This window comes from Chanos chanos, chromosome 2 (genome assembly GCF_902362185.1).
Source record: "Chanos chanos chromosome 2, fChaCha1.1, whole genome shotgun sequence".
In the NCBI taxonomy this organism is placed as follows: domain Eukaryota; kingdom Metazoa; phylum Chordata; class Actinopteri; order Gonorynchiformes; family Chanidae; genus Chanos; species Chanos chanos.
In genome coordinates this window covers 12,414,899-12,436,849 of record NC_044496.1, presented here as the reverse complement: position 1 = coordinate 12,436,849, position 21,951 = coordinate 12,414,899, and the positions used below count along the sequence as shown (strand labels likewise).

General features: G+C 39.9%; 2 protein-coding genes across 5 annotated transcripts; both read right to left on the bottom strand.

Moving 5' to 3' along the window:
- Positions 1-740: 740 nt before the first annotated feature.
- def8 (differentially expressed in FDCP 8 homolog) lies at positions 741-7,695 on the bottom strand. Of its 2 annotated transcripts, XM_030765988.1 has the most exons (11): positions 7,590-7,695; positions 5,525-5,622; positions 5,074-5,223; positions 4,314-4,455; positions 3,516-3,680; positions 2,965-3,092; positions 2,615-2,728; positions 2,140-2,220; positions 1,420-1,560; positions 1,152-1,261; positions 741-907 (listed from the first exon to the last, which is right to left on the bottom strand). In XM_030765988.1, exons 1-11 carry the CDS (start codon positions 7,693-7,695, stop codon positions 826-828), a joined length of 1,317 nt encoding a protein of 438 aa, XP_030621848.1. In that variant the 3' UTR covers positions 741-825. The 2 variants fall into 2 exon arrangements, with proteins under 2 accessions (XP_030621848.1, XP_030621849.1); XM_030765989.1 differs by lacking the exon at positions 2,140-2,220.
- A 3,670-nt stretch (positions 7,696-11,365) lies between these two features.
- LOC115806156 (tubulin beta-3 chain) lies at positions 11,366-20,354 on the bottom strand. 3 transcript variants are annotated; one of them, XM_030766902.1, is made up of 5 exons: positions 20,336-20,354; positions 19,087-19,160; positions 13,323-13,431; positions 12,968-13,078; positions 11,366-12,441 (listed from the first exon to the last, which is right to left on the bottom strand). In XM_030766902.1, the coding sequence occupies exons 2-5, from the start codon at positions 19,141-19,143 to the stop codon at positions 11,366-11,368; spliced, it is 1,353 nt and encodes a 450-aa protein (XP_030622762.1). In that variant the 5' UTR covers positions 19,144-19,160; positions 20,336-20,354. The 3 variants fall into 3 exon arrangements, with proteins under 3 accessions (XP_030622762.1, XP_030622759.1, XP_030622761.1); XM_030766899.1 differs by lacking the exon at positions 20,336-20,354 and having other exon boundaries at positions 12,968-13,086; positions 13,322-13,431; positions 19,087-19,143; XM_030766901.1 differs by lacking the exons at positions 13,323-13,431; positions 20,336-20,354 and having other exon boundaries at positions 19,110-19,143.
- Between the last annotated feature and the right edge of the window lie 1,597 nt (positions 20,355-21,951).

The following is a 21,951-nucleotide window of genomic DNA, read 5'->3' as shown; positions in this document are numbered from 1 at the left end:
TCTTCTTTGAGACAGCCCTTGCACACAATGAAGCGGCAATGTTCAGAAAATAAAGGTGATATATGTATCGTTATATCATTATGTTTTAGAGAAAATAAATACGGTTTTGTTTGTTTCTTTTGTGCAACTTATTACAACTTCTTTCACAAGTTACAGTTTGCAAGATACCACAATTATAGGATTCTGGACAGATCTCCTTAGTGTTGATTTTCTGCTTACACGGAGCAGGTACCAGATAGTGCCTAGCTCCACCTACAGACAAGCTCCACAGCCAACTGCAGCTCAGAAGTAAACTGGGAAAGTTATTATGTAAGATGGCTAAAAATAGATTTTACATCTACATAAAATCAATAGTTAAGGCTATGACAATGTGATTTCTAACCATTACATCATAAATGTCATTATGCTTTTGGTCTCAGTTAGTTTAAGACATTGTGTACACCTTTGTATTCCTGTTCTGTGCATGTGTTTCTTTTACAGGTATGAAAGGCATACATAAATATGTGCAACAGTAACCCAGACCTCAAAATGAGAAGGGGACAGCTAAGAAATTATGAGATCAATGAACAGATTCAAGTCACCCTCACTGCCTTGACCCAGTCAGAGTCCAACAACTCTGAGGACATTTTATCATGTGTAACAGCAAACCTGGGCCTTAAAGACTAAGGGAAAAAGAGGATAAAAACATTGATAGAGAGAGAAAAAAAAGGGGGGATGGCCCAAATTCCACTACCAAAACATTTTTTTTTCCAGTTGTTTGTCAGTTTTACAGCTGATCCTAGAGGTTGTCACAGTGATAGGCTTCGTCACAGCTGTACGGGTGTGTTAGGCCTCCAATGGCTCCTGCTTCCGCTCGGTCATTCTGGCACATCGAGGACAGGTTGTGGAGTTGTCATAGTAACAATCCCTTGGAGAAAAAATAAAACAAAACACAGACAACTGACCTTTGATGCAACAAACAGTTTTCCAGTTTCTATTCAGACAGTCAGAAATAACTCTCTTAGATACTGCAGAACAGCTAGACCTTTTATTCTTCTTTTTTCCACACCAATTAGGTGACAATATTCAGATGCTCTGTCTTGAATGAGAAGTTCATATCTCTACAAGCCTAAACATGCAGCAGAAGACATGTGACTGAATGAAGGTCAAACCTGTGGAACACAGCAGAGCAGTCCTGGCACACAGAGGTATGGCTGTCAAAGGGAAAGAGAATATCCCCCTCCTTACACAGCTCACACACAAACCCTTTGGCTTGGCACCTCTGGAGAGGAAGAGGACACTAATGACACAGGGACCAGTACAATTGCAACCCTGCAAGCGCCCGCTTCACACAAATACCAGCAATACAAATCACAGCCTTTCCAGTTTTCATTAAATTATTAAAAACATCATCATTCTCCCGCAGAACATCTCCCTCACCTCGCAATCCAATTTGATGTGCTTGGCAAACGTGGTGTGGATCTCGGTGAGGGAACAGCTTAAACGTCCACTGGAAATGTCAATCAGGTCCTGCAGGCTGTACATGTCATCGTTCTCTACAAAGTGCTGACGGTCTTGAAGCTGCATCATCAAAAAAAAAAAAAATAAATTTTGAAACAAAATTTGTCTTATGCTTTCAGTGCCAATTTGAAAGGAATAAGATAAATATGATGTCTAATATAATTTACAATTAAATGAGGGATTATAATAATAAGTAGAAGGCAGCTGAATGGAGTTATCCATTGTTACTCTTTGATTTGGAACTATGGAAGAACCAGGAACCACTAGTCAAAAGCCTCCCAGATGACATTCCTTTCCACTTCCTTCTTTTCAGCTTAACTCATTACTCAACATTTTGAAAGGCTCTAATTCTAAGTCATGCCAGAGTAATGGAGACAATGTCATAACTGTTTACATAACACCGTTACTCATTGTCTCTGGACCTGAAGGTCAGGTGGTTATGTATGCAATGTGCAAAGTCATTGAAGCATGTATAACGTAAGCCCTCTTATCTGGCAGTGGAATGCATTTCTGTAAAACACCTGAAGATGGCGATAAAGTTAAACGTACATGCAGCATGCCGTCTGTGGTAGTAGAAATTGAGCTGGGTTTTTTGGGGGGTTTTTTTGATGCTGTGTCAGACTCTGCTCCAGCACTGACCTGCAGCAGCAGTCTGGCTTCCATGGCCTCCTTACAGGTGATAAAGTACGGCTTCATCAGCAGAATGTCCTGACGCAGTTTCTACAAAGCCAGGAAGGCATCACTGCGTTAAAACAGTGCTCAGTGCATTTTATCATTCCTTTCATCAATTTATCCATCTCCAGCCTCTCTCCTTCTGTCCAACCTATATATTTAATTACTGAAACCTAAGTCAGAGAAATATATCTATCATTCCCATGCCGCCATCTCGGTTTCAAAGCTCTACGTTTGTAGAGGCTTAACAGTATTGAGAATACAGGATGACAAAAACATAAAACATTTACACTGTTCACCAAATCAGTACTGAACTACAAAAAGGTAAGTTACATTTCTTTAGTAAAACTGTAACTGTTAATCATTTAGTGTCTGCAGCTGTGATGAGTAGAGCACAGATGTTTCCACACTAACAAACATGGATAATGGATGATGCAGTTACCCTGATCTCTACAAGCTCCTCCACAAAGTTGAAAAGCAGTGGGTTGATCTCCTTTAGTTTTAGCACAGGCCTAGACATCATCAGAGCCAGGTAACGCATGGAGGAGCGGCACACCTGCACAGAGCACACAGGTACACATCTGCTCTCCTTGCATACTCATACAGTAAAACCAGATGAGGCTGCATCACGGCGCTCAAAGTTTTAAACTAGACAAACCTAATACCTATAGATTTATTAACTGTAAAATTCACATTATAAACTGATATTTAAGCTAATGAAAATATTTCATTAGAAATACTTGTCACAGCACGGGAGTGGTGTACAGGTTTATAAACACAATGAGACCTTACCTTCCTTGGCTCAAACTCCCAGTTATGGATAACACGCGCAGGGATGATAGCTGTGTCATTCCAGTGACAGCTGCTGCAGTAGTACTGCCCAGTGTAGTCACACTGCCTGGCCTCACTTGGCACGCCCCCTAGTGGACAAGCCCAACATCACACAACACATCTGTGTTTACACACCTTTTATGTAGTCCTACCAAAAGATAAGTTGGATTCTCAGGTGATTTTCTGCTGACAATGATTACTCAGAGGGGCAACTGGGAACACATGTTCATTAGTCAAACCCAATTTAATCTAACATATGTACACTAGTCAAATCTAATATAGTCCAGCATATGTACACTAGTCAAACCTAATTTAGTCTAATGTATGTACACTAGACAAACTTAATTTAGTCTAATGCAATCTTCTCATCACATTGACTTGCTGAGTGAAACTTAAAAGAGAGACATGGAGTAAGATACACTAAATTCAAACATTAACAAAGATGTTATTAGTGGTAGGCACTTGTTAATACCTAAGACAGACACACATAGTACATGGCAGTACACACTTACTCAGTGACACGGGTGCCCGGCACTCCACACACCTGTAGTCCTGTTTATCTAGACCAATCTCTGGACAGATGTTCAGCTCATACTCAGACTGGTGGCTCACCTTTGTCTTCACACAAGGTTTTGTAATGAGGTTCATGCACTTGCTGTGGCAACGATAGTAACATCCTGAAGAGAGCAGAGGGATGTCAGTCCTTTAATTACAGCAGTGAAAACAGAAAGATACTGAGCATTCACATGAAACTATACAATTCCACAGTTTAAGGTCTGAGCCTCCCAGTCAACTGGCAACTTATTCTTAGCAACACCAATAATTAAGAGGCTGAAGATACAGTATAATTAATGGATCAAGCTTGTCTCTCATTAAGTTAAAAACAAGGCTCATGTTAATAAATACATAGGTAAAGACAACGCAGCTGGAGGGCAATGTTACTTAGCAACATTTGGAGCTGAATAAAATTTGTTCCATTTCCAAATGCGGTGAAATCCTACTCGCTTTGAGACGGTTTCTATTTCATCTCCCTGTGTGTCAGTAAGTTCTCATAGGCTATGGAAACATAAAACAACTACGCTATCCCATAAAAAATACAACTGAGATTAAGTGACACCTGCCTGATGAATAACAGGGCCACACAACATAATGTAAGAGAATACCTTGATGAAGAATTAGCATCCGTTTGTGCTATAACAATGATAACACAACTGGGTTCCAAACCACACTTGGGCTGATAATGGATGTAGCTAACAGAGGTGTAAATGTATATGTAACGTCAGATGTACTTTCCATGGGGCGGGTGATACCTGTGCAGGTGTACCAGGTCTGAATGAGGCCCCAGATGATGGTGCTGCACTTGTCACAGGTCTGTTTGACACTCTTGCTCTTCTCCTTAGAGAAGCGATGCTCCAGCAGAACTCTCAGGTTGGGCTCGTCCTCCTCTGGGTCCTGTTCGGTAACAAGGACCAGAGTTAACACAGAGAACCACACAAAGCTACACAAAACTACACACTACACCATCGTTATAGGAACCACATGGATTAAATATCAGTGCTGCAGTTATAAAAAGAAAAAGAAAATGAAAAGAAAAAAGAACTTGGAATGTAAAAAACAAAAAAAAAAAAACAAGAAATGGACATCAGAGTATCAACTGATTATCTCATTTACTCATTGTACAGATCACGACACAATAAGTTCTTTTCCAGTGTAAATCACATGTCACACATGAAGATATTTTTATCTTTATAATGTCTTTAACAGTTGAAATACGAACACGAATAAAATGTTAAATACGCTGCATTAAAGAACAAGGGGAAGTAACCTCACTGAGAAGTTTCACATGTTCATTTTTGTGGTGAGATAGCAAAACAATGCTATCAAAAAAGGGAATTCAAAGAGACAGATAAAATGCTGTTTATATCAACATGCTTACATTGTCCATTCATTTCCCATACCCGGTCAGACATTCATTATTAGCAGTGCAAGTAAAGCAGTGTTAACACACGGGGAAAGGGCTGCATCTGACACACACACACACACACACATACACTGACATGCAGGCCTCACCTTCAACTCCTGTAGCTTTAGACGGAGGTGAATTAGTTTGACAACATTGTCCTTCTGTTTCTCTGAATGTTCAGGAAGTTCCAAGATCAGTCTCTTACACTCCTCTATAGCCTGCTTCAACTGTTCAATATCAGATGCCACAAATGAACCCTACACACATACACACAGACACACACACAAATATAATAACTGAGTACAGTTTTATATCTTGATTGTTGGGGCTGAATAATGCAGAAAAAACGAAGTAAATTATCAACACGTATGTAAGACTTGATATAACATTTCCTACCACAAATCACAAATGTGCTCTCTCAGTACACAGACATTTTAAAACCACTAAAAACCCAGAGGATTCTTGCACAGTTAAATGCCACACTAATTTCATACTTCTTTTCCCACCCTCTGAATAGAGCATATACTCGTTGCATGACACAAAGAATGCGTGACCTACCACAGGCCGAGAGAAGTGGTCCTCAGCCAAGCCTAGGTCCATAGTCCTGTCTGAGGTCTGGGTTTTGGTCTCAGAGGAGTACACCTCGGGTCTCATCTCTGCAGAGTGAAGAGAGTGATTTAACACTACTGAACACTCCTGAATCAAATAATAATTCTAATACTAAATACTAAATACTGAACTTAGCGATGGCAATTATGCAACAGACAGCATCTTAATGGCTACGTGCTTGGTTTGTATTCTGCCTGACTCGGAAGTCTCTTTGGATAAAAGCGTCTGCTAAATGAATAAATGTAAATGTAAATACACAGGCTTATCTCCAGTGTGTTATACAGCATTACTAATATTGTGCTGACAGGATGAGCTCACTCTCTGCAGAAGGACACTCACTTAGATCTCTAGCACCACCGTCATTAAAAGCCAAAGACAAAAATGCTGACTCATGGGAAGAGCTGGGGAGTGTACATGAAATGCTGCGGGTTGGTATATCACGAGAGCGACAAGACTTTGCAATGAATGATTAAACAGTCACAGTCCAGCAGACCACGAGACCGTCTGTTAAAAAATAACAACACTCCATACATACTGTAAAACTCGGTGCTCTTAGATTCTGGTAAACTTTATGAGTCTGTGGCCAGAATATCTCTCCTACAACCACATTATATGGTATCAAAGCCTAAGACACCACACTGAAACATTTCCAAGTAGAGGAACATTGACATCAAATAAACAATAAAAAATATATTGTTGCTGAGCATTGAGTGCTTGCTCTGACAACAGGTTTAATCTCTATTTTTACAAAATGAAGACAGCACTGGTTTAAATTGTTCTTACATATAACAATACAACTGAGTCTTTTGTGTGTTGCTTACAGTCTTCAGTAACTTTATAAGCCTTGTGAAGGTCTTAAAATCAGTTCGTTAGGAAGGGTTGTGTCGTTCAGTCTGTGAATGGTTAACAACTCCACTACAAAATAAACCGTCAGTATAAAGATGATGGTCATCAAAAAGACACTAAAATTACAGACATCCGCGGGAAAAAAAAAACATTAATTACACCTGTTTTCTTCCTTAGCCCTTGCCAAACAGTGTGCACCACTTTATGAAAACAAATCTGGTATGATTAACATAAAGTCACGTACAGCCAAGGAAGACATCATATTTGTGGTCTAAATCATATATGTTATAATATTCAGGAGAAAGGATTCCATACAACCTGCCACAGCCTCAGTATGAAGTAAGTCACAAAGCAGAGTGGTTTCATACCTGCATAGACCTCTGAGCACAGCATGGCCACAAGATCTCCACCGGATCTTTACAGTGATTTGGGTGACTTCAGATGAGACAAGTCACTGAGAGTATCTCAGTTCATTTAACAGAGTGTGGTTGGTTCGCTCTGTGTTTTAAATACCACAGAGTCACGCACAATTGTTTAATCTAGTTCAGTGATGAGCAGTGCAGTTTAGGAAGTGATACTAGTTGAATCATGACCTCCCTGCTCCTCTTTCACTTCACTTTTTCTTTCTTTCCACCACTAGGTTCCACTAAAAATGATCATAGTAAAAATCACTATCTCTAACAGCAATGACAGCAAATACAATGGTATAAATACTCATAAAATCATACACGCTGTAATGTGCAATAATACTCTACAGAACATGTGCAATACACAAATGGAAGGAAAGTTTGATTCATTATTGATGTATTATCATGAATTATATGCATTTGCAATTTGTCTGATAGACCTAGAGCTTTGATAGACCCACTAGTAGGCTACTGAAAAACTGCCTGAGTAATTTCTGTTCTCATTTCACCTCATTTTCAATGTTATTATCACCAACAGCGATGTGCTAGCAACAGTTCTGTAACACTGATTGTAATACTGTAAGTAAATCAACTAAAACACTGTGCATAATTCCCTTTGTTCTGTGACACACAGAAACTATATCGCACAGCACTCAAATATCTTTGTTCAGACTCTGAGCTGTCTTCTGACTGTCAGGGGGACCATACGGAATGAAACATCCTTGTCTATCCCGTTTCCTGAGTATCTCTGAAACACTCACCATTTTTAAGAGGATCCTTTCCCTCTGTGGTGCCATCTTCTTCCTCTCTGTCAAAGGGGTTGACGTGGCCTTGGCGAAAGCGGGCAAGTCTCTCGTCATATTCCATCTTATCAGCTACATCTATGAAAAACACAAGTGCAATGTTAGAGATTTTCACCCAGTCAAGATGGAGGAGTTTCTGACCTAGCCCTCACCGTGTATTTTAAAAGAACAAACACTGCTAGTGCACAGCCCATTTCTTCCTCATACTTTGATTTTATTTCTCTCTAATAATGTGTTGAGTCCAAAAATCAGTTTGTTGAACAAAACAATACTGTAAACTTGTGACAAATCAGAACTGCTGCAGTTTAAAAATTCTACAAGCATAAGACTCTTTTCTGATGTTTTATTCTTTAGTGGTATAGGTCAAATGAGAATACATTTTTTTCGATACATCGGTTGTTTGCTTATTTGTCCTTCTCTAAGTCTTCAAAATAGGGCTAAAGTGGCCACAAAACAGCACAGCTCAAGCATTAGACAATCTGTTTCTCTAGGTATTCATAAAGTAATGCGTCCCAAATAAATGCGACATCAAATCTCAAACAAAAAGCAATTTATACGTTTTTTTTCTGTGATGTATAATCTGCACACATCGAATTGTTTTCTTGAGACTACAAACTGACCGGATGAATGAGGTCGACAGTTCCTCTCAGCAGAACAAAACCTTTGCAGGAATTGTGCTTGCTGGCTTTTTATTCAAAAGAGCCGTACAGTGCTGTGACATGGTTTAATTGTCATTAAAGGTGCCCCAGCCGACACGCTAAAATGGTTTGATGTGGGTAATAATTATCTTCCATTGTAAACAGATTTACTGTACATTATATTTACCACATCATTGCCTCAGAGCTGCGCATATTAGCTGATCTCAACATCAACCACTGAATGCCCACATAAGCTTACGTATGATATACAGATAGAGTGTGTGCAACAAGAACCAAGCCAATAAATGTGATCGTCTATGGCTTCGACTGGGTTCTTGCTTATGCTTGAACTGACTAGCAAGGCATAGAAAACAAGCAAAACATAAGCAACCAAAAATGTAAAAATACACGACAATTAGCACTGGTGTGGCTTTAAACCATATTTGAAAGAGACAGAAAACAGTGCGAACTGTCTTCGAATACGAACTGATAACGGCAAGCCCATGGGGCTAACAAAATTTCGCTGGCTTCTTAGGAAGCCTATGGGGCTTGCTAATATTATTGACAGTTCAATGCATTGCCAAGCCCAGACTGTAGCTGTGAGCTGACATGGTTTACGTTACCCCATTACTGTTGAACTCTGACTGGTTGAGTATTAGGACATCCTCCGTGCAATGCAAATCTGTTAGAAGTCAAGTCGTACTTCAATTCGACCCGGATTTTTCACCCACCCTTTATTTACTAAGATTCCGAAACATCACGAACTCCTTCTAGCATTTCTGTATACTGAAACGAGGTGATGTGAAACATTCGCAGCGACCCCTATAGTCCCGTCTCAGTAATAACCTAGTGCTAATATCCGTAATAAAAAGACAGCTAAGAAAGCATTTTGAAATTAAGTTAACTGAAGATACGAAGACAATTTTTCGTTGAGATGGATAGCCATTGAACTGCCTGTAAAGAAATCCTAACGGAAGACCCTTTGAATCACTATAAAGTGTCTCATATAATGCATTAAAGTAATCCTAATTATAATCCAAACTGCCGATGAACATTGGCATGTGAATGCCACTGCCCGTCCAAAAGCTACGTTTAGATGAATTTTCATTCATTCACTCATTCATTCATTTTCCAAGCCACTTATCCTAATAAAAGTTGCGGGGTGCTGGAGCTACTCCAGCGCTCATTGGGCGAAAGGCGAGGAAACGCCCTCGACAGGTCGCCTATCTATCGCAGGTTTAGAAGAATTTCCATGTGTATAATATACCTCGGTCTAGTGGTGTCGGAAGCTGGGAAGGTTTCGGAGGCCTGTTGTGTTACAGTTCTTATATTACAGTTTCTTGCTCCTGATTTTGTAATGTGGGTTATTAGCTGTATACTCTGTTATTATCAGATCTGACAAACATTTCTGGGTGATCACAGAATTATGTGTTTCATTGTTTTGGGCTTGAAAATGTTTAGGAGAAATCATTTAAATATCCTTTGTGTGTCATAAAAAGTGCCAATCAGAATGATAAAAAAAAAAAAATACTGCTTTCTATATCATTCCTCTTACCGTGATCTTGATGAGAATGTTGCTAACATTTGAGTGAAAGAACACATGATTTTTGTGCTTTACAGCATTATCCTCTGCAACCTCAGAGAAAATTTGTGAATGTCACAGTAGACTTCAAAATCACACTACACCATAGCATCGCCTCTTTGAGCTTTTACAGAGGAAGATGCATATTTCAGTCCTGTTAGATTATTCAGGGCTGTGTCTCAGTAAACTGCATCTCTGGAGGCCTGACTCACTCAGAGACATTGATCAGTTTCCAACTTAAAAAAAAGCCTTGCACTTATGTTGGCCTAAATCATTCAACAGGAGTTTTGTCTTTATTACAGGAAATAAGGCCAGTAATGTGATTTGTGGTCTACACAGCCACTTAGATGTAGATATCCTCTAGCCTCCTGAGAGCTACAACGAATGACTCAGGACTACTTGTTCTGTATAATACATGACTGTATACTCAGGAAGGAACAGACACTTAATAAGGTTGAAAGACTGCAATGTATATAAAGTACCATATGAAGATTAGAGTGTGTGTATGAGTGTGTGTGTGTGTGTGTTGGGACTGCGAATTTGAATAGTAATACATAGGTACTGAGCTACATATGTGGAAGCTGTTACCCCAATTGAAAGAGAGCATATTTACATCAGTGTGAAGCTATTGCCTCTAAAAGATATAGCATATACCCTAAGGAATTATTGGAGAAGACATCTACAGTCATTCCATTTCAAAATACTTCAGAGGGGCCAGTGTAATCAAAGCCAGCACTGTTCATTGATCTATTTAGTAGGCTATGTAAACTGCTGTGTCAGCACCATGTGATCAGTCTGACTGGCCTTCTGTTTTTACAGAGACAGAGAGAGAGAACAGGAAGAATTTCAGTGTCTTCTTTTGCAGCCCATATGAGCACTGCTTGAGGTGTGCCTTTAGCTCTAGAGACATTTGATATTTTTAAATAGCATCTAGGTCATCACCACATAGGACAGTCATGCAGTGGAGCCCACATTCAGTGAAGCTTCACATTTTTCACACTCTTTTATTCTAAGCATTTGAGATAGACCCCCCCCCCCCTTTGTTGCCTCAAACAAAACAAACTCAACAAACTCAAAACGAGGGCTTTTAAATAGGTTAAACCCTATGGAATACCAGGGCAAGCATGTGGTTCAAGGTCTGAATCAAAGCCAGTTGTTTAAAATAATAAGGGAATGTAAGTTTCGGTTAGAGGACGTAGATTTTCTAGTATGATTTATTTGAAAAAAATTGAAGGCTGCTGAGAACCAGTCACCTCTCGAACATTTATTTAGATCAGTTTTGTCAATGGACACTTAGGACACTTTGGATCTGTCCACAAAGAATATCAAGAAGAAGCCATTGTAATTACAATCAACTAGCTAGTGTATAAACAAGTTAACACTATGGTTAGGAAGAAGTATAAACTAACTGCAAGTAAGATAGATTCAGGGGCGAAGAATAGGTTATTAATCCCCATGAACAGACAAAGGGCTAGTTTCTATATGATTTGTGAGGCCTGCTATTTCTGGGATGTTCATTTCTGGACTTGGGCCTCAGATTCTTCATCCTCATCCTCATACATCTCTCCTTCATCCTCTGCAGTGGCATCCTGGTACTGCTGGTACTCAGACACCAGGTCATTCATGTTGCTCTCCGCCTCAGTGAACTCCATCTCATCCATGCCCTCACCCGTGTACCAGTGGAGGAAAGCCTTGCGGCGAAACATGGCAGAGAACTGCTCAGAAATGCGCTTGAACAGCTCCTGGATGGCTGTGTTGTTGCCAATGAATGTTGAAGACATCTTCAGGCCCCTGGGTGGAATATCACAGACAGCCACCTTCACATTGTTGGGAATCCACTCAACAAAGTAGCTGCTGTTCTTGGTCTGAATGGCAAGCATCTGCTCATCCACTTCCTTCATGGACATGCGGCCTCGGAAGACCGTCGCTGCAGTGAGATACCGGCCATGACGCGGATCACAGGCAGCCATCATGTTTTTAGCGTCAAACATCTGTTTGGTGAGTTCAGGCACAGTAAGAGGACGGTACTGCTGGCTGCCCCTGGCTGTCAGAGGGGCAAAGCCTGGCATGAAGAAGTGCAGGCGAGGGAATGGGACCATGTTGACAGCAAGCTTGCGGAGGTCAGCGTTGAGTTGGCCTGGGAAACGCAGAGAGGTTGTGACACCACTCATGGTGGCTGACACTAGGTGGTTCAGATCTCCATAGGTGGGTGTAGCCAGCTTGAGAGTGCGGAAGCAGATGTCATAAAGCGCCTCATTGTCTATGCAGTATGTCTCGTCTGTGTTCTCCAGCAGCTGGTGAATGGATAACGTGGCGTTGTAAGGTTCCACCACAGTGTCGGAGACTTTGGGTGATGGCACCACGCTGAAGGTGTTCATGATGCGGTCAGGGAACTCCTCCCTAACTTTACTGATGAGTAGGGTGCCCATGCCAGACCCTGTGCCTCCACCCAGGGAGTGTGTGAGCTGGAAACCTTGCAGGCAGTCACAGTTTTCACACTCTTTCCTCACCACTTCCAACACTGAGTCCACCAGCTCTGCTCCTTCTGTATAGTGTCCTTTAGCCCAGTTATTACCTGCCCCACTCTGACCTGTATGCAGACAGAAGCAGCAGCGTTCCAATTACATGTATGAATTGCAAATATATCATGTATTTCTGTACAACAACTCATAAATATACTTTAGGGAGTCAGAATTTTGCCTAGCCTATGACAGGTACTGACAAAAGGCTGGTGCAACACATTGACATCTAGGCAGCTGCTTAAGAACAGATGACTGTTGAAGAAAGTGATGCTTCCATCAGTCATCACTGCTGAATGGATAAGCCTGATGAATCATTCCTTTTGTTTATGAAAATCTAGCATTAAGATCCACTGATGGACAGCCATACAATAATCAGGAAAAAAGAGCATCTTAAATGATCCCTGCTACATTATGCCTTGTTGAGAAGATAATGGTTCATTAAAATATTAAAATGGCCTTTAAGGAAATATTTCAAATGTATTAACAATGCACTTGTTTAAATGGCATATCATTTACTATCTATCTAAAGACAATGGTTTCAGGCAAGGCCCTAATGAACCCTGAGGGAAAAAGTAAAGGGTAGTGTATACTAACCAAAAATGAAGTTGTCAGGCCTGAAAAGGTGTCCAAAAGCCCCAGAGCGGACACTATCCATGGTGCCAGGCTCCAAGTCCACTAGGATGGATCTTGGAACATATTTGGAGGCTACAGAGATTTTAAGAGATGACACAGTATGGTACGTACTGTAAGACAGCATATTAAAGAAACTCTTACACCAAGACTTGCACCAAAGAAAAATGCAAAAAAGAAGATCCATAGCATACAGACCTGCACGTCGTAAGATTTAAGTTCAAATTATCTGGTCAACAGTAGTGAAAGACCTGAACAATACATGAAAGTGTATTAGTTCACATCATAGCTTGTAATGAGAGGAATAAGAATGACTCACTGGATGACTCATTGTAGTAGACTGCTATCCTTTCCAACTGTAGGTCTGAGTCGCCAATGTAGTTCCCATCAGGATCAATGCCATGTTCATCACTGATCACCTCCCAGAACTACAGCGCAGACACAAACACATGGCATAGTGAATGAACAACATGAAATTCAACAGCTGTGAGGCAGACTGCATATGAATGTCTTAAAAAAAATAAAGTCACAAGCAGTTTCACAAATATACTACATATGATCATGGTAATTTGTAGACCTCACATAAGAAAAAGCTGAAAAGCAGTCATGGTTAAGAGCATTAAGACAGCAAGTCAGCTCCTTGCACTGATTATGAGTCCATGATGTGGCAGTTCTATGAGCTGACTTGAACTGACTAAGACAGACGAGACAAGAAAGCCCAGCAGAAACCTGCTCTTAAAGATACATTGATCATAAGGAAACCAGTGAGGAGGACTTGGCCAGCAGCAGAGAGAGGAAGATGGGGGTAGTGGAAGAGAGAAAGAGAGAGAGAGAGAGGTAGAAAGAGAGAGAGAGAACTTTTGCTATGATGGCAACTTAAAATGAACAAATGAGTAATCATCTTATTTAAAGTCCCCTCGAAGGGAAACAGCACCTCTGAGTTTAGACAATTCATCCACTGATGTCACGGTATCAGTGACTACACTTTTTACGGAGTCAGTGACTTGCTGGTGACTTTCACAGACCATCTACAAGGATGATGTCATTTAACGAGCAAAGAGAAAGCCCTAGAGTCACAAAGTCATGAAATAAGTGAACATTTGCAGTGGAAACACTGAGAAGGTTTCCACTGCCAGAAAAGGTTAACGTCTGATATTTTCCTGCCTGTTGTGTTAAGTTGAAGTTACACCATCTCTCCGATGTCTAAAATAGAATCATTCTTCTTTTGTTGTGTTAAGTCTTAATATAATGAATTTAAAGAGGTTTGAAAGAGGGTGCAGAGCCATACTTTGTCTAGCCTGTGACCTCAGTAAAGATAGCATGAATGCCTGGCTAGAACACTGTTACATTTGTTACTGAGATTTAATTTAGCAAACTAAAAATATAAAGATAAGTTGTTCTATCCACTTCTTTGTGCAAAGTCTACTGAAGACAGACATAGTCTCTCCCTCACTGACTTCGTTCCCCTGCGTATGCCAGAATTCACTGATGTTTTGTCAGTAGCGTGCAAGTTAGACTATCAGAGGGTTGTATTTCAAATACTCTCATCCTCCTCATCTGGATTACACCTCTCTAAAATATGCAAAGTCATTCTAACTATAATGCACTCTACAAGACAGAACCTTCTTTTCTGTCCAACTTAAGAATTACTTTGCTTTACACAAATGATGCCCTACAAGGGTGCAAAAAGTATTGCTTTGAAACAAATACACAAAGTTTCCATCTCATAAAACAGGATGTGCTCTGTATGTTTGCTTGCCTGCAACTGTACACATTTTTATTCAGTTCATATCATAGACAGTGAAAGGGAAAACAGCTGTTAGATAACAGTTATGGAGCCTGGCAAGATGAACAGATGCTTTCATCTGAGAATTCTGAACAGAAGACATAGATTTTAATGGGGATATTTACCTAGATTTAAGCCAATGAGGTCTACCAGAAATTCTGGACAAGACTCTTCATTAAATAAGAACTGAGAAAGCCAAAACAGAAATAATATTCAAGTTAAATTGTCCTTGAGCATCAGAGAGAGGGCACGGCAGCTCAGCTTGGAAATACCATGAGTCAGTCCCCTGAGGATCCAGAGGGAAGACTGAAGAAAGTGCCTGTTCAGAGGAACAACCAGAAGACCAGTAGTTAAAATGCTAACTTGCCTACGAAATTACACAATGGCTGGACAGATAGAGAAAGATTCCAGAACATTTGTTGATTAAAACACTTTAGTATACTCTTTCTTCAAGCAAAGAATCAGATGTTACTGAAGTGGACCAGTCCATAACAATGGGGACAAACATACACCAAAAATGTTCAAGATAGTAGACAGGAGAGAAAGGAAGACAAATGTTCCCTATAGGAACTGTACCCAACTCAGAAAACCATAATATCCCCTATGAAAAATGCAAATTACTATTCATTTTTGTAATATGCACAAGGAGCAAGTATCGACATGACTTAAAGTCAAGAGGAGACAGAGATATCTCTTGCCTAAAATTATTGATGAAAAATACATGTGCATTTATCTGATATGAAGTGAGATCTTGCTGGAGCCTGGTCAGATATGCTCCTAATGAGAATGTGAATGTAAAGATGCAACACATGAAATCAAGAGAAACAAATATTTATGGAAAAATGGTTTGCAGAAGTAAAGCACTACTTTTCCCTGGAACAGGGTTGGAATTTGTGAGGAAAATGTATGTCTTTGAGGGAAATATACTGTACAGCTGCACCTCCCAGACCAACTCCTTGGGAGATCACTGAGGTCCTTGTACATGCACCCTGAATGATCATGGAAGGCGTGGGCTAGAAGGAGTTAATTATACCAAAGCAGCTGTGTCTAATCCAGAAGAAGAAGACAAAAGTGAAGAAGAAAAAATGAAGAAGAAAATCAAAAATGGGAACTCTACAAAATTGCTGAAAATAAATGCTCAAGAGGAGGAGAGGTACCACACCACTGTGAAAGACTGATAGAAATAGTAATTCAGCAGAGGTATGTTTACAGCAGCTAAAACATACAATGGGATTGAAGATGTCAGGTATTGTATAAGCTTTTTGGAAGATTGGTGGTGCACACTTTCATCCTGTGTTTGAATGTAATATCAGGATTTTTGGGAAAAAAAACAAAGAGGTGAAATGGTTGTGGCAGCAGTTCAACCAGCTGTCAGCCTTTTCTTTGTCTTGCTTCTCTCCTTCCAACATTGCTCACTCAGACGTGCATGTTTGGTTCCAAGGCAAATCAAAGTCACCAGAAGTAACAAAAGAGAGGAGAAATGTTTTTCAACCTCAGTCATTACACTGACAGTCAAGAGGCAGTTGCCTGACAGAGGTTTCAAAAAGAGATCATTCTATTAAAATCTATATGTATATATACAATAGTGCCAACCTGACAATAAAACAAGAAGTTTGTTACGGACACTATGTGATAATATCACCCTCCTTTTTCATTTCCAAAATCAGACACTTTTGTAATCATGTACTCTTTGATGAGAATCAGCCATGATTTTAACACAGGTCTGGTAGGGGTGCCCCCCAATAGTCGATCAAACCGTTAGTCGATGAGAAAAGTCTTAGTCGACCAAGCTTTCATTGGTCGGTTAGTCGCAGAAAAAAAACACTCCAAACTCCATTTGGGAGCTACGCCTTGTTGTTAAAAAGTTAGACTATGTCGGGCAAGAAATCATCCAATGTGGAGGATAATTTTGAGAGTGCAAAGGACGACCCCAAGAAGATGACATGCAAACTCTGCATGCAAAGATTTGCCTATCATTCGTCAACCTCAAACATCTGACTTGTCATCTGAAACATGTAGCCTAAGTAGCCTAAGTATGACAGAGTATTAGGGCCGCAGTGAAGGCAAAAAATTCTGAGATTTCGAGAATAAGGTCGTAATATTACGAGAATGAAGTTGTAATTTTACAAGGGAAAAACTCATAATATTACGAGAATGAAGTCGTAAATTTACGAGAAAAAGTCATAATAGGGAACGTGGAGCATCTTGTGAAGTTATACTTTAGTATAGGTTTCACAAATAACGAAATAGGATACTTAATCTTCTGGCACATCAGCATTATCATAAGCATCAAAAAAGTCTGAACCTTCGAGAATAAGGTCGTAATATTACAAGAATAATAGGGTGAGGAGCTCAGACACCCAGGAGGAGCTCAGAGTAGAGCCACTGCTCCTCTGCATTGAAAGGAGCCAGTTGAGGTGGTTCGGGCACCTAGTCAGGATGCCTTCTGGGCACCTCGCTGTGGAGATGTTATGGGCACGACCAACTGGGAGGAGACTCCGGAGCAGACCCAGGACATGTTGGGAGAATTATATATCTATGCTGGCCTGGGAATGCCTTGGGATCCCCCAGGAGGAGCTGGTGGATGTAGCCGGGGAGAGGGATGTCTGGGCTACCTTCCTCAGCCTGCTGCCACCGCGACCCAGTCCCGGATAAGTGGCAGAAAATGGATGGATATTTCAAGAATAAAGTCATAATTTTACAAGAAAAAAGTCATGATAATGTGGTGATGATGTGTTGGAAGATTAAGTATTTCATTATTCCTCATTTCGTTATTACCACTTTTGCCGTTAGCATTGTGCTCCCCTCCTGCGTGGGCCTGTAAAATTTATATATCAATTATTATACTTTTGTATTTCTCTGTAATGGAGCACAGTGTTAACAATGTCACTTACAACATCCTTTCTCAGCCCTGGAACTCAACCTATTTTCTGATGCCCCCCAAAATATATATATTAAAATAACTGAGTTAATATCATGAAGGTGCGACTACTAGTCGACTAATGGCTTGAACTAAGGACTATTAGTTGACTAGGAAAATCTTTGGTCGGGGGCAGCCCTAACATTTGAAATCTTTTGTTAGGACAGTAGAAAGTTTTGTAAGGGTCACAGAAAAAAAGACTGAATAACTCAAGAACAGATCATATTCATATTCAGTCATATTCAGTCGTTACATTTAAGGCTTCTCACTCCCTTGATTGTATAACTCGTAATTTACTTTAGGAGCAAGGAGCATTGCATTACAGCTCAATATTAAATCACTGCAAATAGAAACAATTTAATATTTCTGAAAAATGAAGGATTGCACATTAAGTAATACTGGTTGATTGATACGAATAAGACCTTAAATCTGTAGAGGTGTAGGAGTTCCAGTGTAAAAGAAACTGATTTGAAAAATACACTAAAGCCAAATGAAATCCTATTTGAAACTCGAAGAGATGCCATGCCCCTCATTGTCCAAGGTAATAACTGGGCTACTCTGAAGTTTCTTTGTCAGCTGGAGACAAAACTATTGTTTTTTAATCCATCATGACAATGCAACTCCACTTTGACAAACGTTCAGACTGAATTTGTCTATAATTTTAACGGTCTTGCCCACCAGACGCATATCTGAAATAAAAACAACTAAGCCTGTCGGATGTAAGAGTAATAGCTACTGATTGGTCCACCGGGAGCCGGTGTCGCAACAAAGATATGAAACCGAGTCTTTGATCGACGAGTCCACTTGCGCCAGCTGGGCGTACACTGAAAAGCAAAATCTTAAAAACCCAGAAAGACATAGTGACAAAATGCATACAATTCCATCTTTAAAAAATGTGCAGAGCGCAGGAATCATTTGAGGGGTACATAATCAGTGTTTTTTTAATAGTCGTCAATATCGAGCTGTTGCACTCACAAAAAAGTTTATCTGTTCCGTTGCTTTATGGTATAATTTCGTAGACATTACAAAATTCCGATACATTTTCACAGTAGGCTACGAACATTTATATCTTCAGTTAGCTCAGCGCAGATTTTGCAGTAACTGGTGAATTGCAGCCTGCGACACAGGAGCAAGTGAGGAAGGGCGCTGGCGTCTATAAACTGAGGTTGAAAAACAAATCTGAGAGCTGTTCCAACCAGTATTTACAGCGCCATATATCCTTATAAAGCACTGTCAGCAAGCGTCTCGTCTGATATCTGACCGACGTGTTCAAATAATTCGTATGGTAAATTCTGTCGCAATCATTTCAAGAGCAAATGCAGCAGATTCAGTTTCAACAACTTATTAAATAGTTTCGAAGTCTCCATTAAACATTACCTTGGCTCCAATTTGATTGCCACACTGACCAGCTTGAATATGAACAATTTCTCGCATTCTGTCCCTTGTATAGCGTGCGCCTCCTGCAAGCTTTGTGAGCGGCGACAGTTGTCTTCAAGTAGCCGGCAGAGGGGTGAGACAACGAATGCAGGCAGGCCTTTTTATACCACACTGTAGCTGTTTTACCGTACTGTCTCACAAAGAGATGCTAATTATCCAGCCGCGATGACGTCACTTTTGCATGAGAAAGGGACACTGACCAATGAGAGACACCTGAGGAAACAGACTGCGACGCTCCAAATGCACTTTGTGTGGCGCAGGGGCAGCATCAGCACCAGATGAGCATAATACCAGGCGAGTTTTGGTAGGCCAAAATGTGGCCTATAAATGGTCAAACGCACACCATATTTCTCCAAGTGTAACAGTACTAAAATAAGTTCATACTTTTTCCAAAATACACGTCATAGCGTTGTTGCTTGTTGATACTGCTGTTTCACATCTGCTTTGCAAATGAGAGATTATGATAAATAGTATAGAGGCAATAAAGAAAACGCAGATAATTAGATGTTTGTAGAAAAAAAAAATCTCTACTACACCATGTAATGATGCAAATGCTAAAAAGAAGGGGAAAACATAAGCATAATCATCATAATCATAACCATAACAGAATCGTAACAAAATCACCGTAATCATAAACATAGTGAGAATGCTCGTAATCTTACTCATAATCACAAATATATCCACAATCATAATGACCAACATCATCATAAACATAATCACAATCAAAATACCAGTAATAGTACAGTTAGAACAACTGTGATGACAACAGAGAAAAATCACTGACTCATTCTCTCTCCTTGTGTGTGTGTGTGTGTGTGTGTGTGTGTGTGTGTGTGAGAGAGAGAGAAAGAGAGAGAGAGAGAGAGAGTCTTTAGTTGAGCATTGGTCATCTGAGATCATTTCTTCCTGATCAACCTTTCTTGTGTTTTTCCTGTTTCCTCTGTATGTGTGTGTGTCTATGTGTGTGTGTGTGTGTGTGTGTGTGTGTGTGCGTGTTTGTTTGTTTTCTTGATTCCGGCATTCTTTTATGTTCATCCCTCCTAATTTCTGGCTTTTATCAGTTTTTCAACATTTTGTGCATTTATTGTACTACAAGAATCAGAAGCTTTTCTCAAAGATGTTGCTCTTGTGGGTTATGCTTTGTTCTGCTCATAGCTTGATGTATTGATCCTTGCACAGTAGGACAGATGTATTTCAGTGATTAACTAACCTTTATGATGTCATCAGACAGATGGTGTCACCCAAGGACGCAGTGTATGGTAATTACTGCTATTTCAGGGGAGACACACACACACACACACAAAGGAGGTTTATTTCAAAATGGTGGGTTGGTATCAGGTTGTTAGGGGGCATTAGCATTAGCAAAGCCTGGCTGATCGTAGTCATGTTCTGTTTAATCTCTCTTCTTCTGATGTTCTTCATATCATTTCAGTTGTAAAAATGACTAAGTAATGTTGATGTGTTGATATTTAACAAACATTTCTTGATTTATCAACATATTACTGATGTACAAAATTGTCAGTCGGAACTTCTTTACACAGTCAGTACCTAAAATTCACTAAAAAGACAACACACATACACACACTGTTTTCAAGTCTGTCTACAATTGTTATGTACTTATTTAAACCATGGTAAAATATTAGTGAAATCATGGTAAAATGATGATTAATGAGACAGCGATCCTTTTTCATACTGTGCTATCAGTGTACGTAACTGAATTGATTAATTAGCTGGGCTCTGGTTAGATGCGGATTAGATTCTGTGGAGTGGACACCACGCTCGCTCCTGCTGGCTTAGACCAAGTGAGGTTCTGCTCCCCACCGCTCACAGCATAGTTTGGACTGACCATGAATACCAGTCACCAACTGAGATAGCTTGGAGCCCAGATCATGAAACAAAAGGCCAACATCCAGAGCCACTGAAGCACCTGAAGCACTTTTTTTTGTAAAAATTAATCCCCTGGAAGTTCATGTAGCTTTCTGTATATCTGCATTGCTCAGCCAGTTCGAATTTGCTTTCGGTTGGAATACTATTTGCAAAGTCTGTGTTGTCTTCCATTGGATGATTATTTATGTAATGAATAGCTTTCTACAAAGAATGGCTGATCACAAAAGTCATTCCAGGTTAAGATTCGAGGCTGGGACAGATATCTGCAGAGTGCTCTCTAGTGGTCAAACTGATACTTGACATTATCTTAGGGACAGGTTTAGTTTGCACTTCAAACAATTTAATAAATGCTATAACTAATAAAAAATGCATGTAAAATTGATACATTTCTGTGTAGATAACACAGAGCTTACGTGTGTCTTTAAGAAACCATCCTTTATTGACTTTACTGAAGCCAAGAGACATATAAAACCTATGTACTGATATCACTATAGGCCCCACAGAGGAAACTGTTTATTGAATGATTGTTACTGAGCAGCCATCATATAAAAATACTGTGAAAAAGTACTTGGTTAAACAATTGATACATAAAAATTGGCTAACTAACTAACTAACTAACTAACTAAATGAACAGATAGATACATAGATACCTAAATACCATCAATCAGAAAGTATCTGCAGTTCAAAAACAAAGAGTGTGAAACTTAATTAAAATGACAACAAGCAAAGACTATTTGAAGATTCAGTTCCTTTTATTGATTTCAGTACAATCGCCATATAAGAGAAGCTGAAAGTCCTGCTGACATCTACCACAGATGGCTGGAATTCATGAGACAAAGGCACAAAGAATTTCAGACAAAAGGATTTTTAAAAAGGGCTTTGGAGGATTAGTCAGAAATCAGGCTTATGTGCTAAAAT

Bases quoted from the DNA above. Each gene is read 5' to 3' on its own strand.
- def8 (XM_030765988.1), bottom strand. From the start codon at position 7,695: ATGGAATATGACGAGAGACTTGCCCGCTTTCGCCAAGGCCACGTCAAC. The intron at 4,456-5,073 runs GTGAGGCCTGCA...GTTACCGAACAG, and splicing joins TAAAGCTACAGGAGTTGAAG to GACCCAGAGGAGGACGAGCC. The intron at 1,561-2,139 runs GTCAGTGCTGGA...TTGATGATGCAG, and splicing joins AAGCCAGACTGCTGCTGCAG to CTTCAAGACCGTCAGCACTT.
- LOC115806156 (XM_030766899.1), bottom strand. From the start codon at position 19,143: ATGCGAGAAATTGTTCATATTCAAGCTGGTCAGTGTGGCAATCAAATT. The intron at 13,432-19,086 runs GTAATGTTTAAT...TCTGCGCTGTAG, and splicing joins GCAATCAAATTGGAGCCAAG to TTCTGGGAGGTGATCAGTGA. The intron at 12,442-12,967 runs GTTAGTATACAC...GTCTGCATACAG, and splicing joins GCCTGACAACTTCATTTTTG to GTCAGAGTGGGGCAGGTAAT.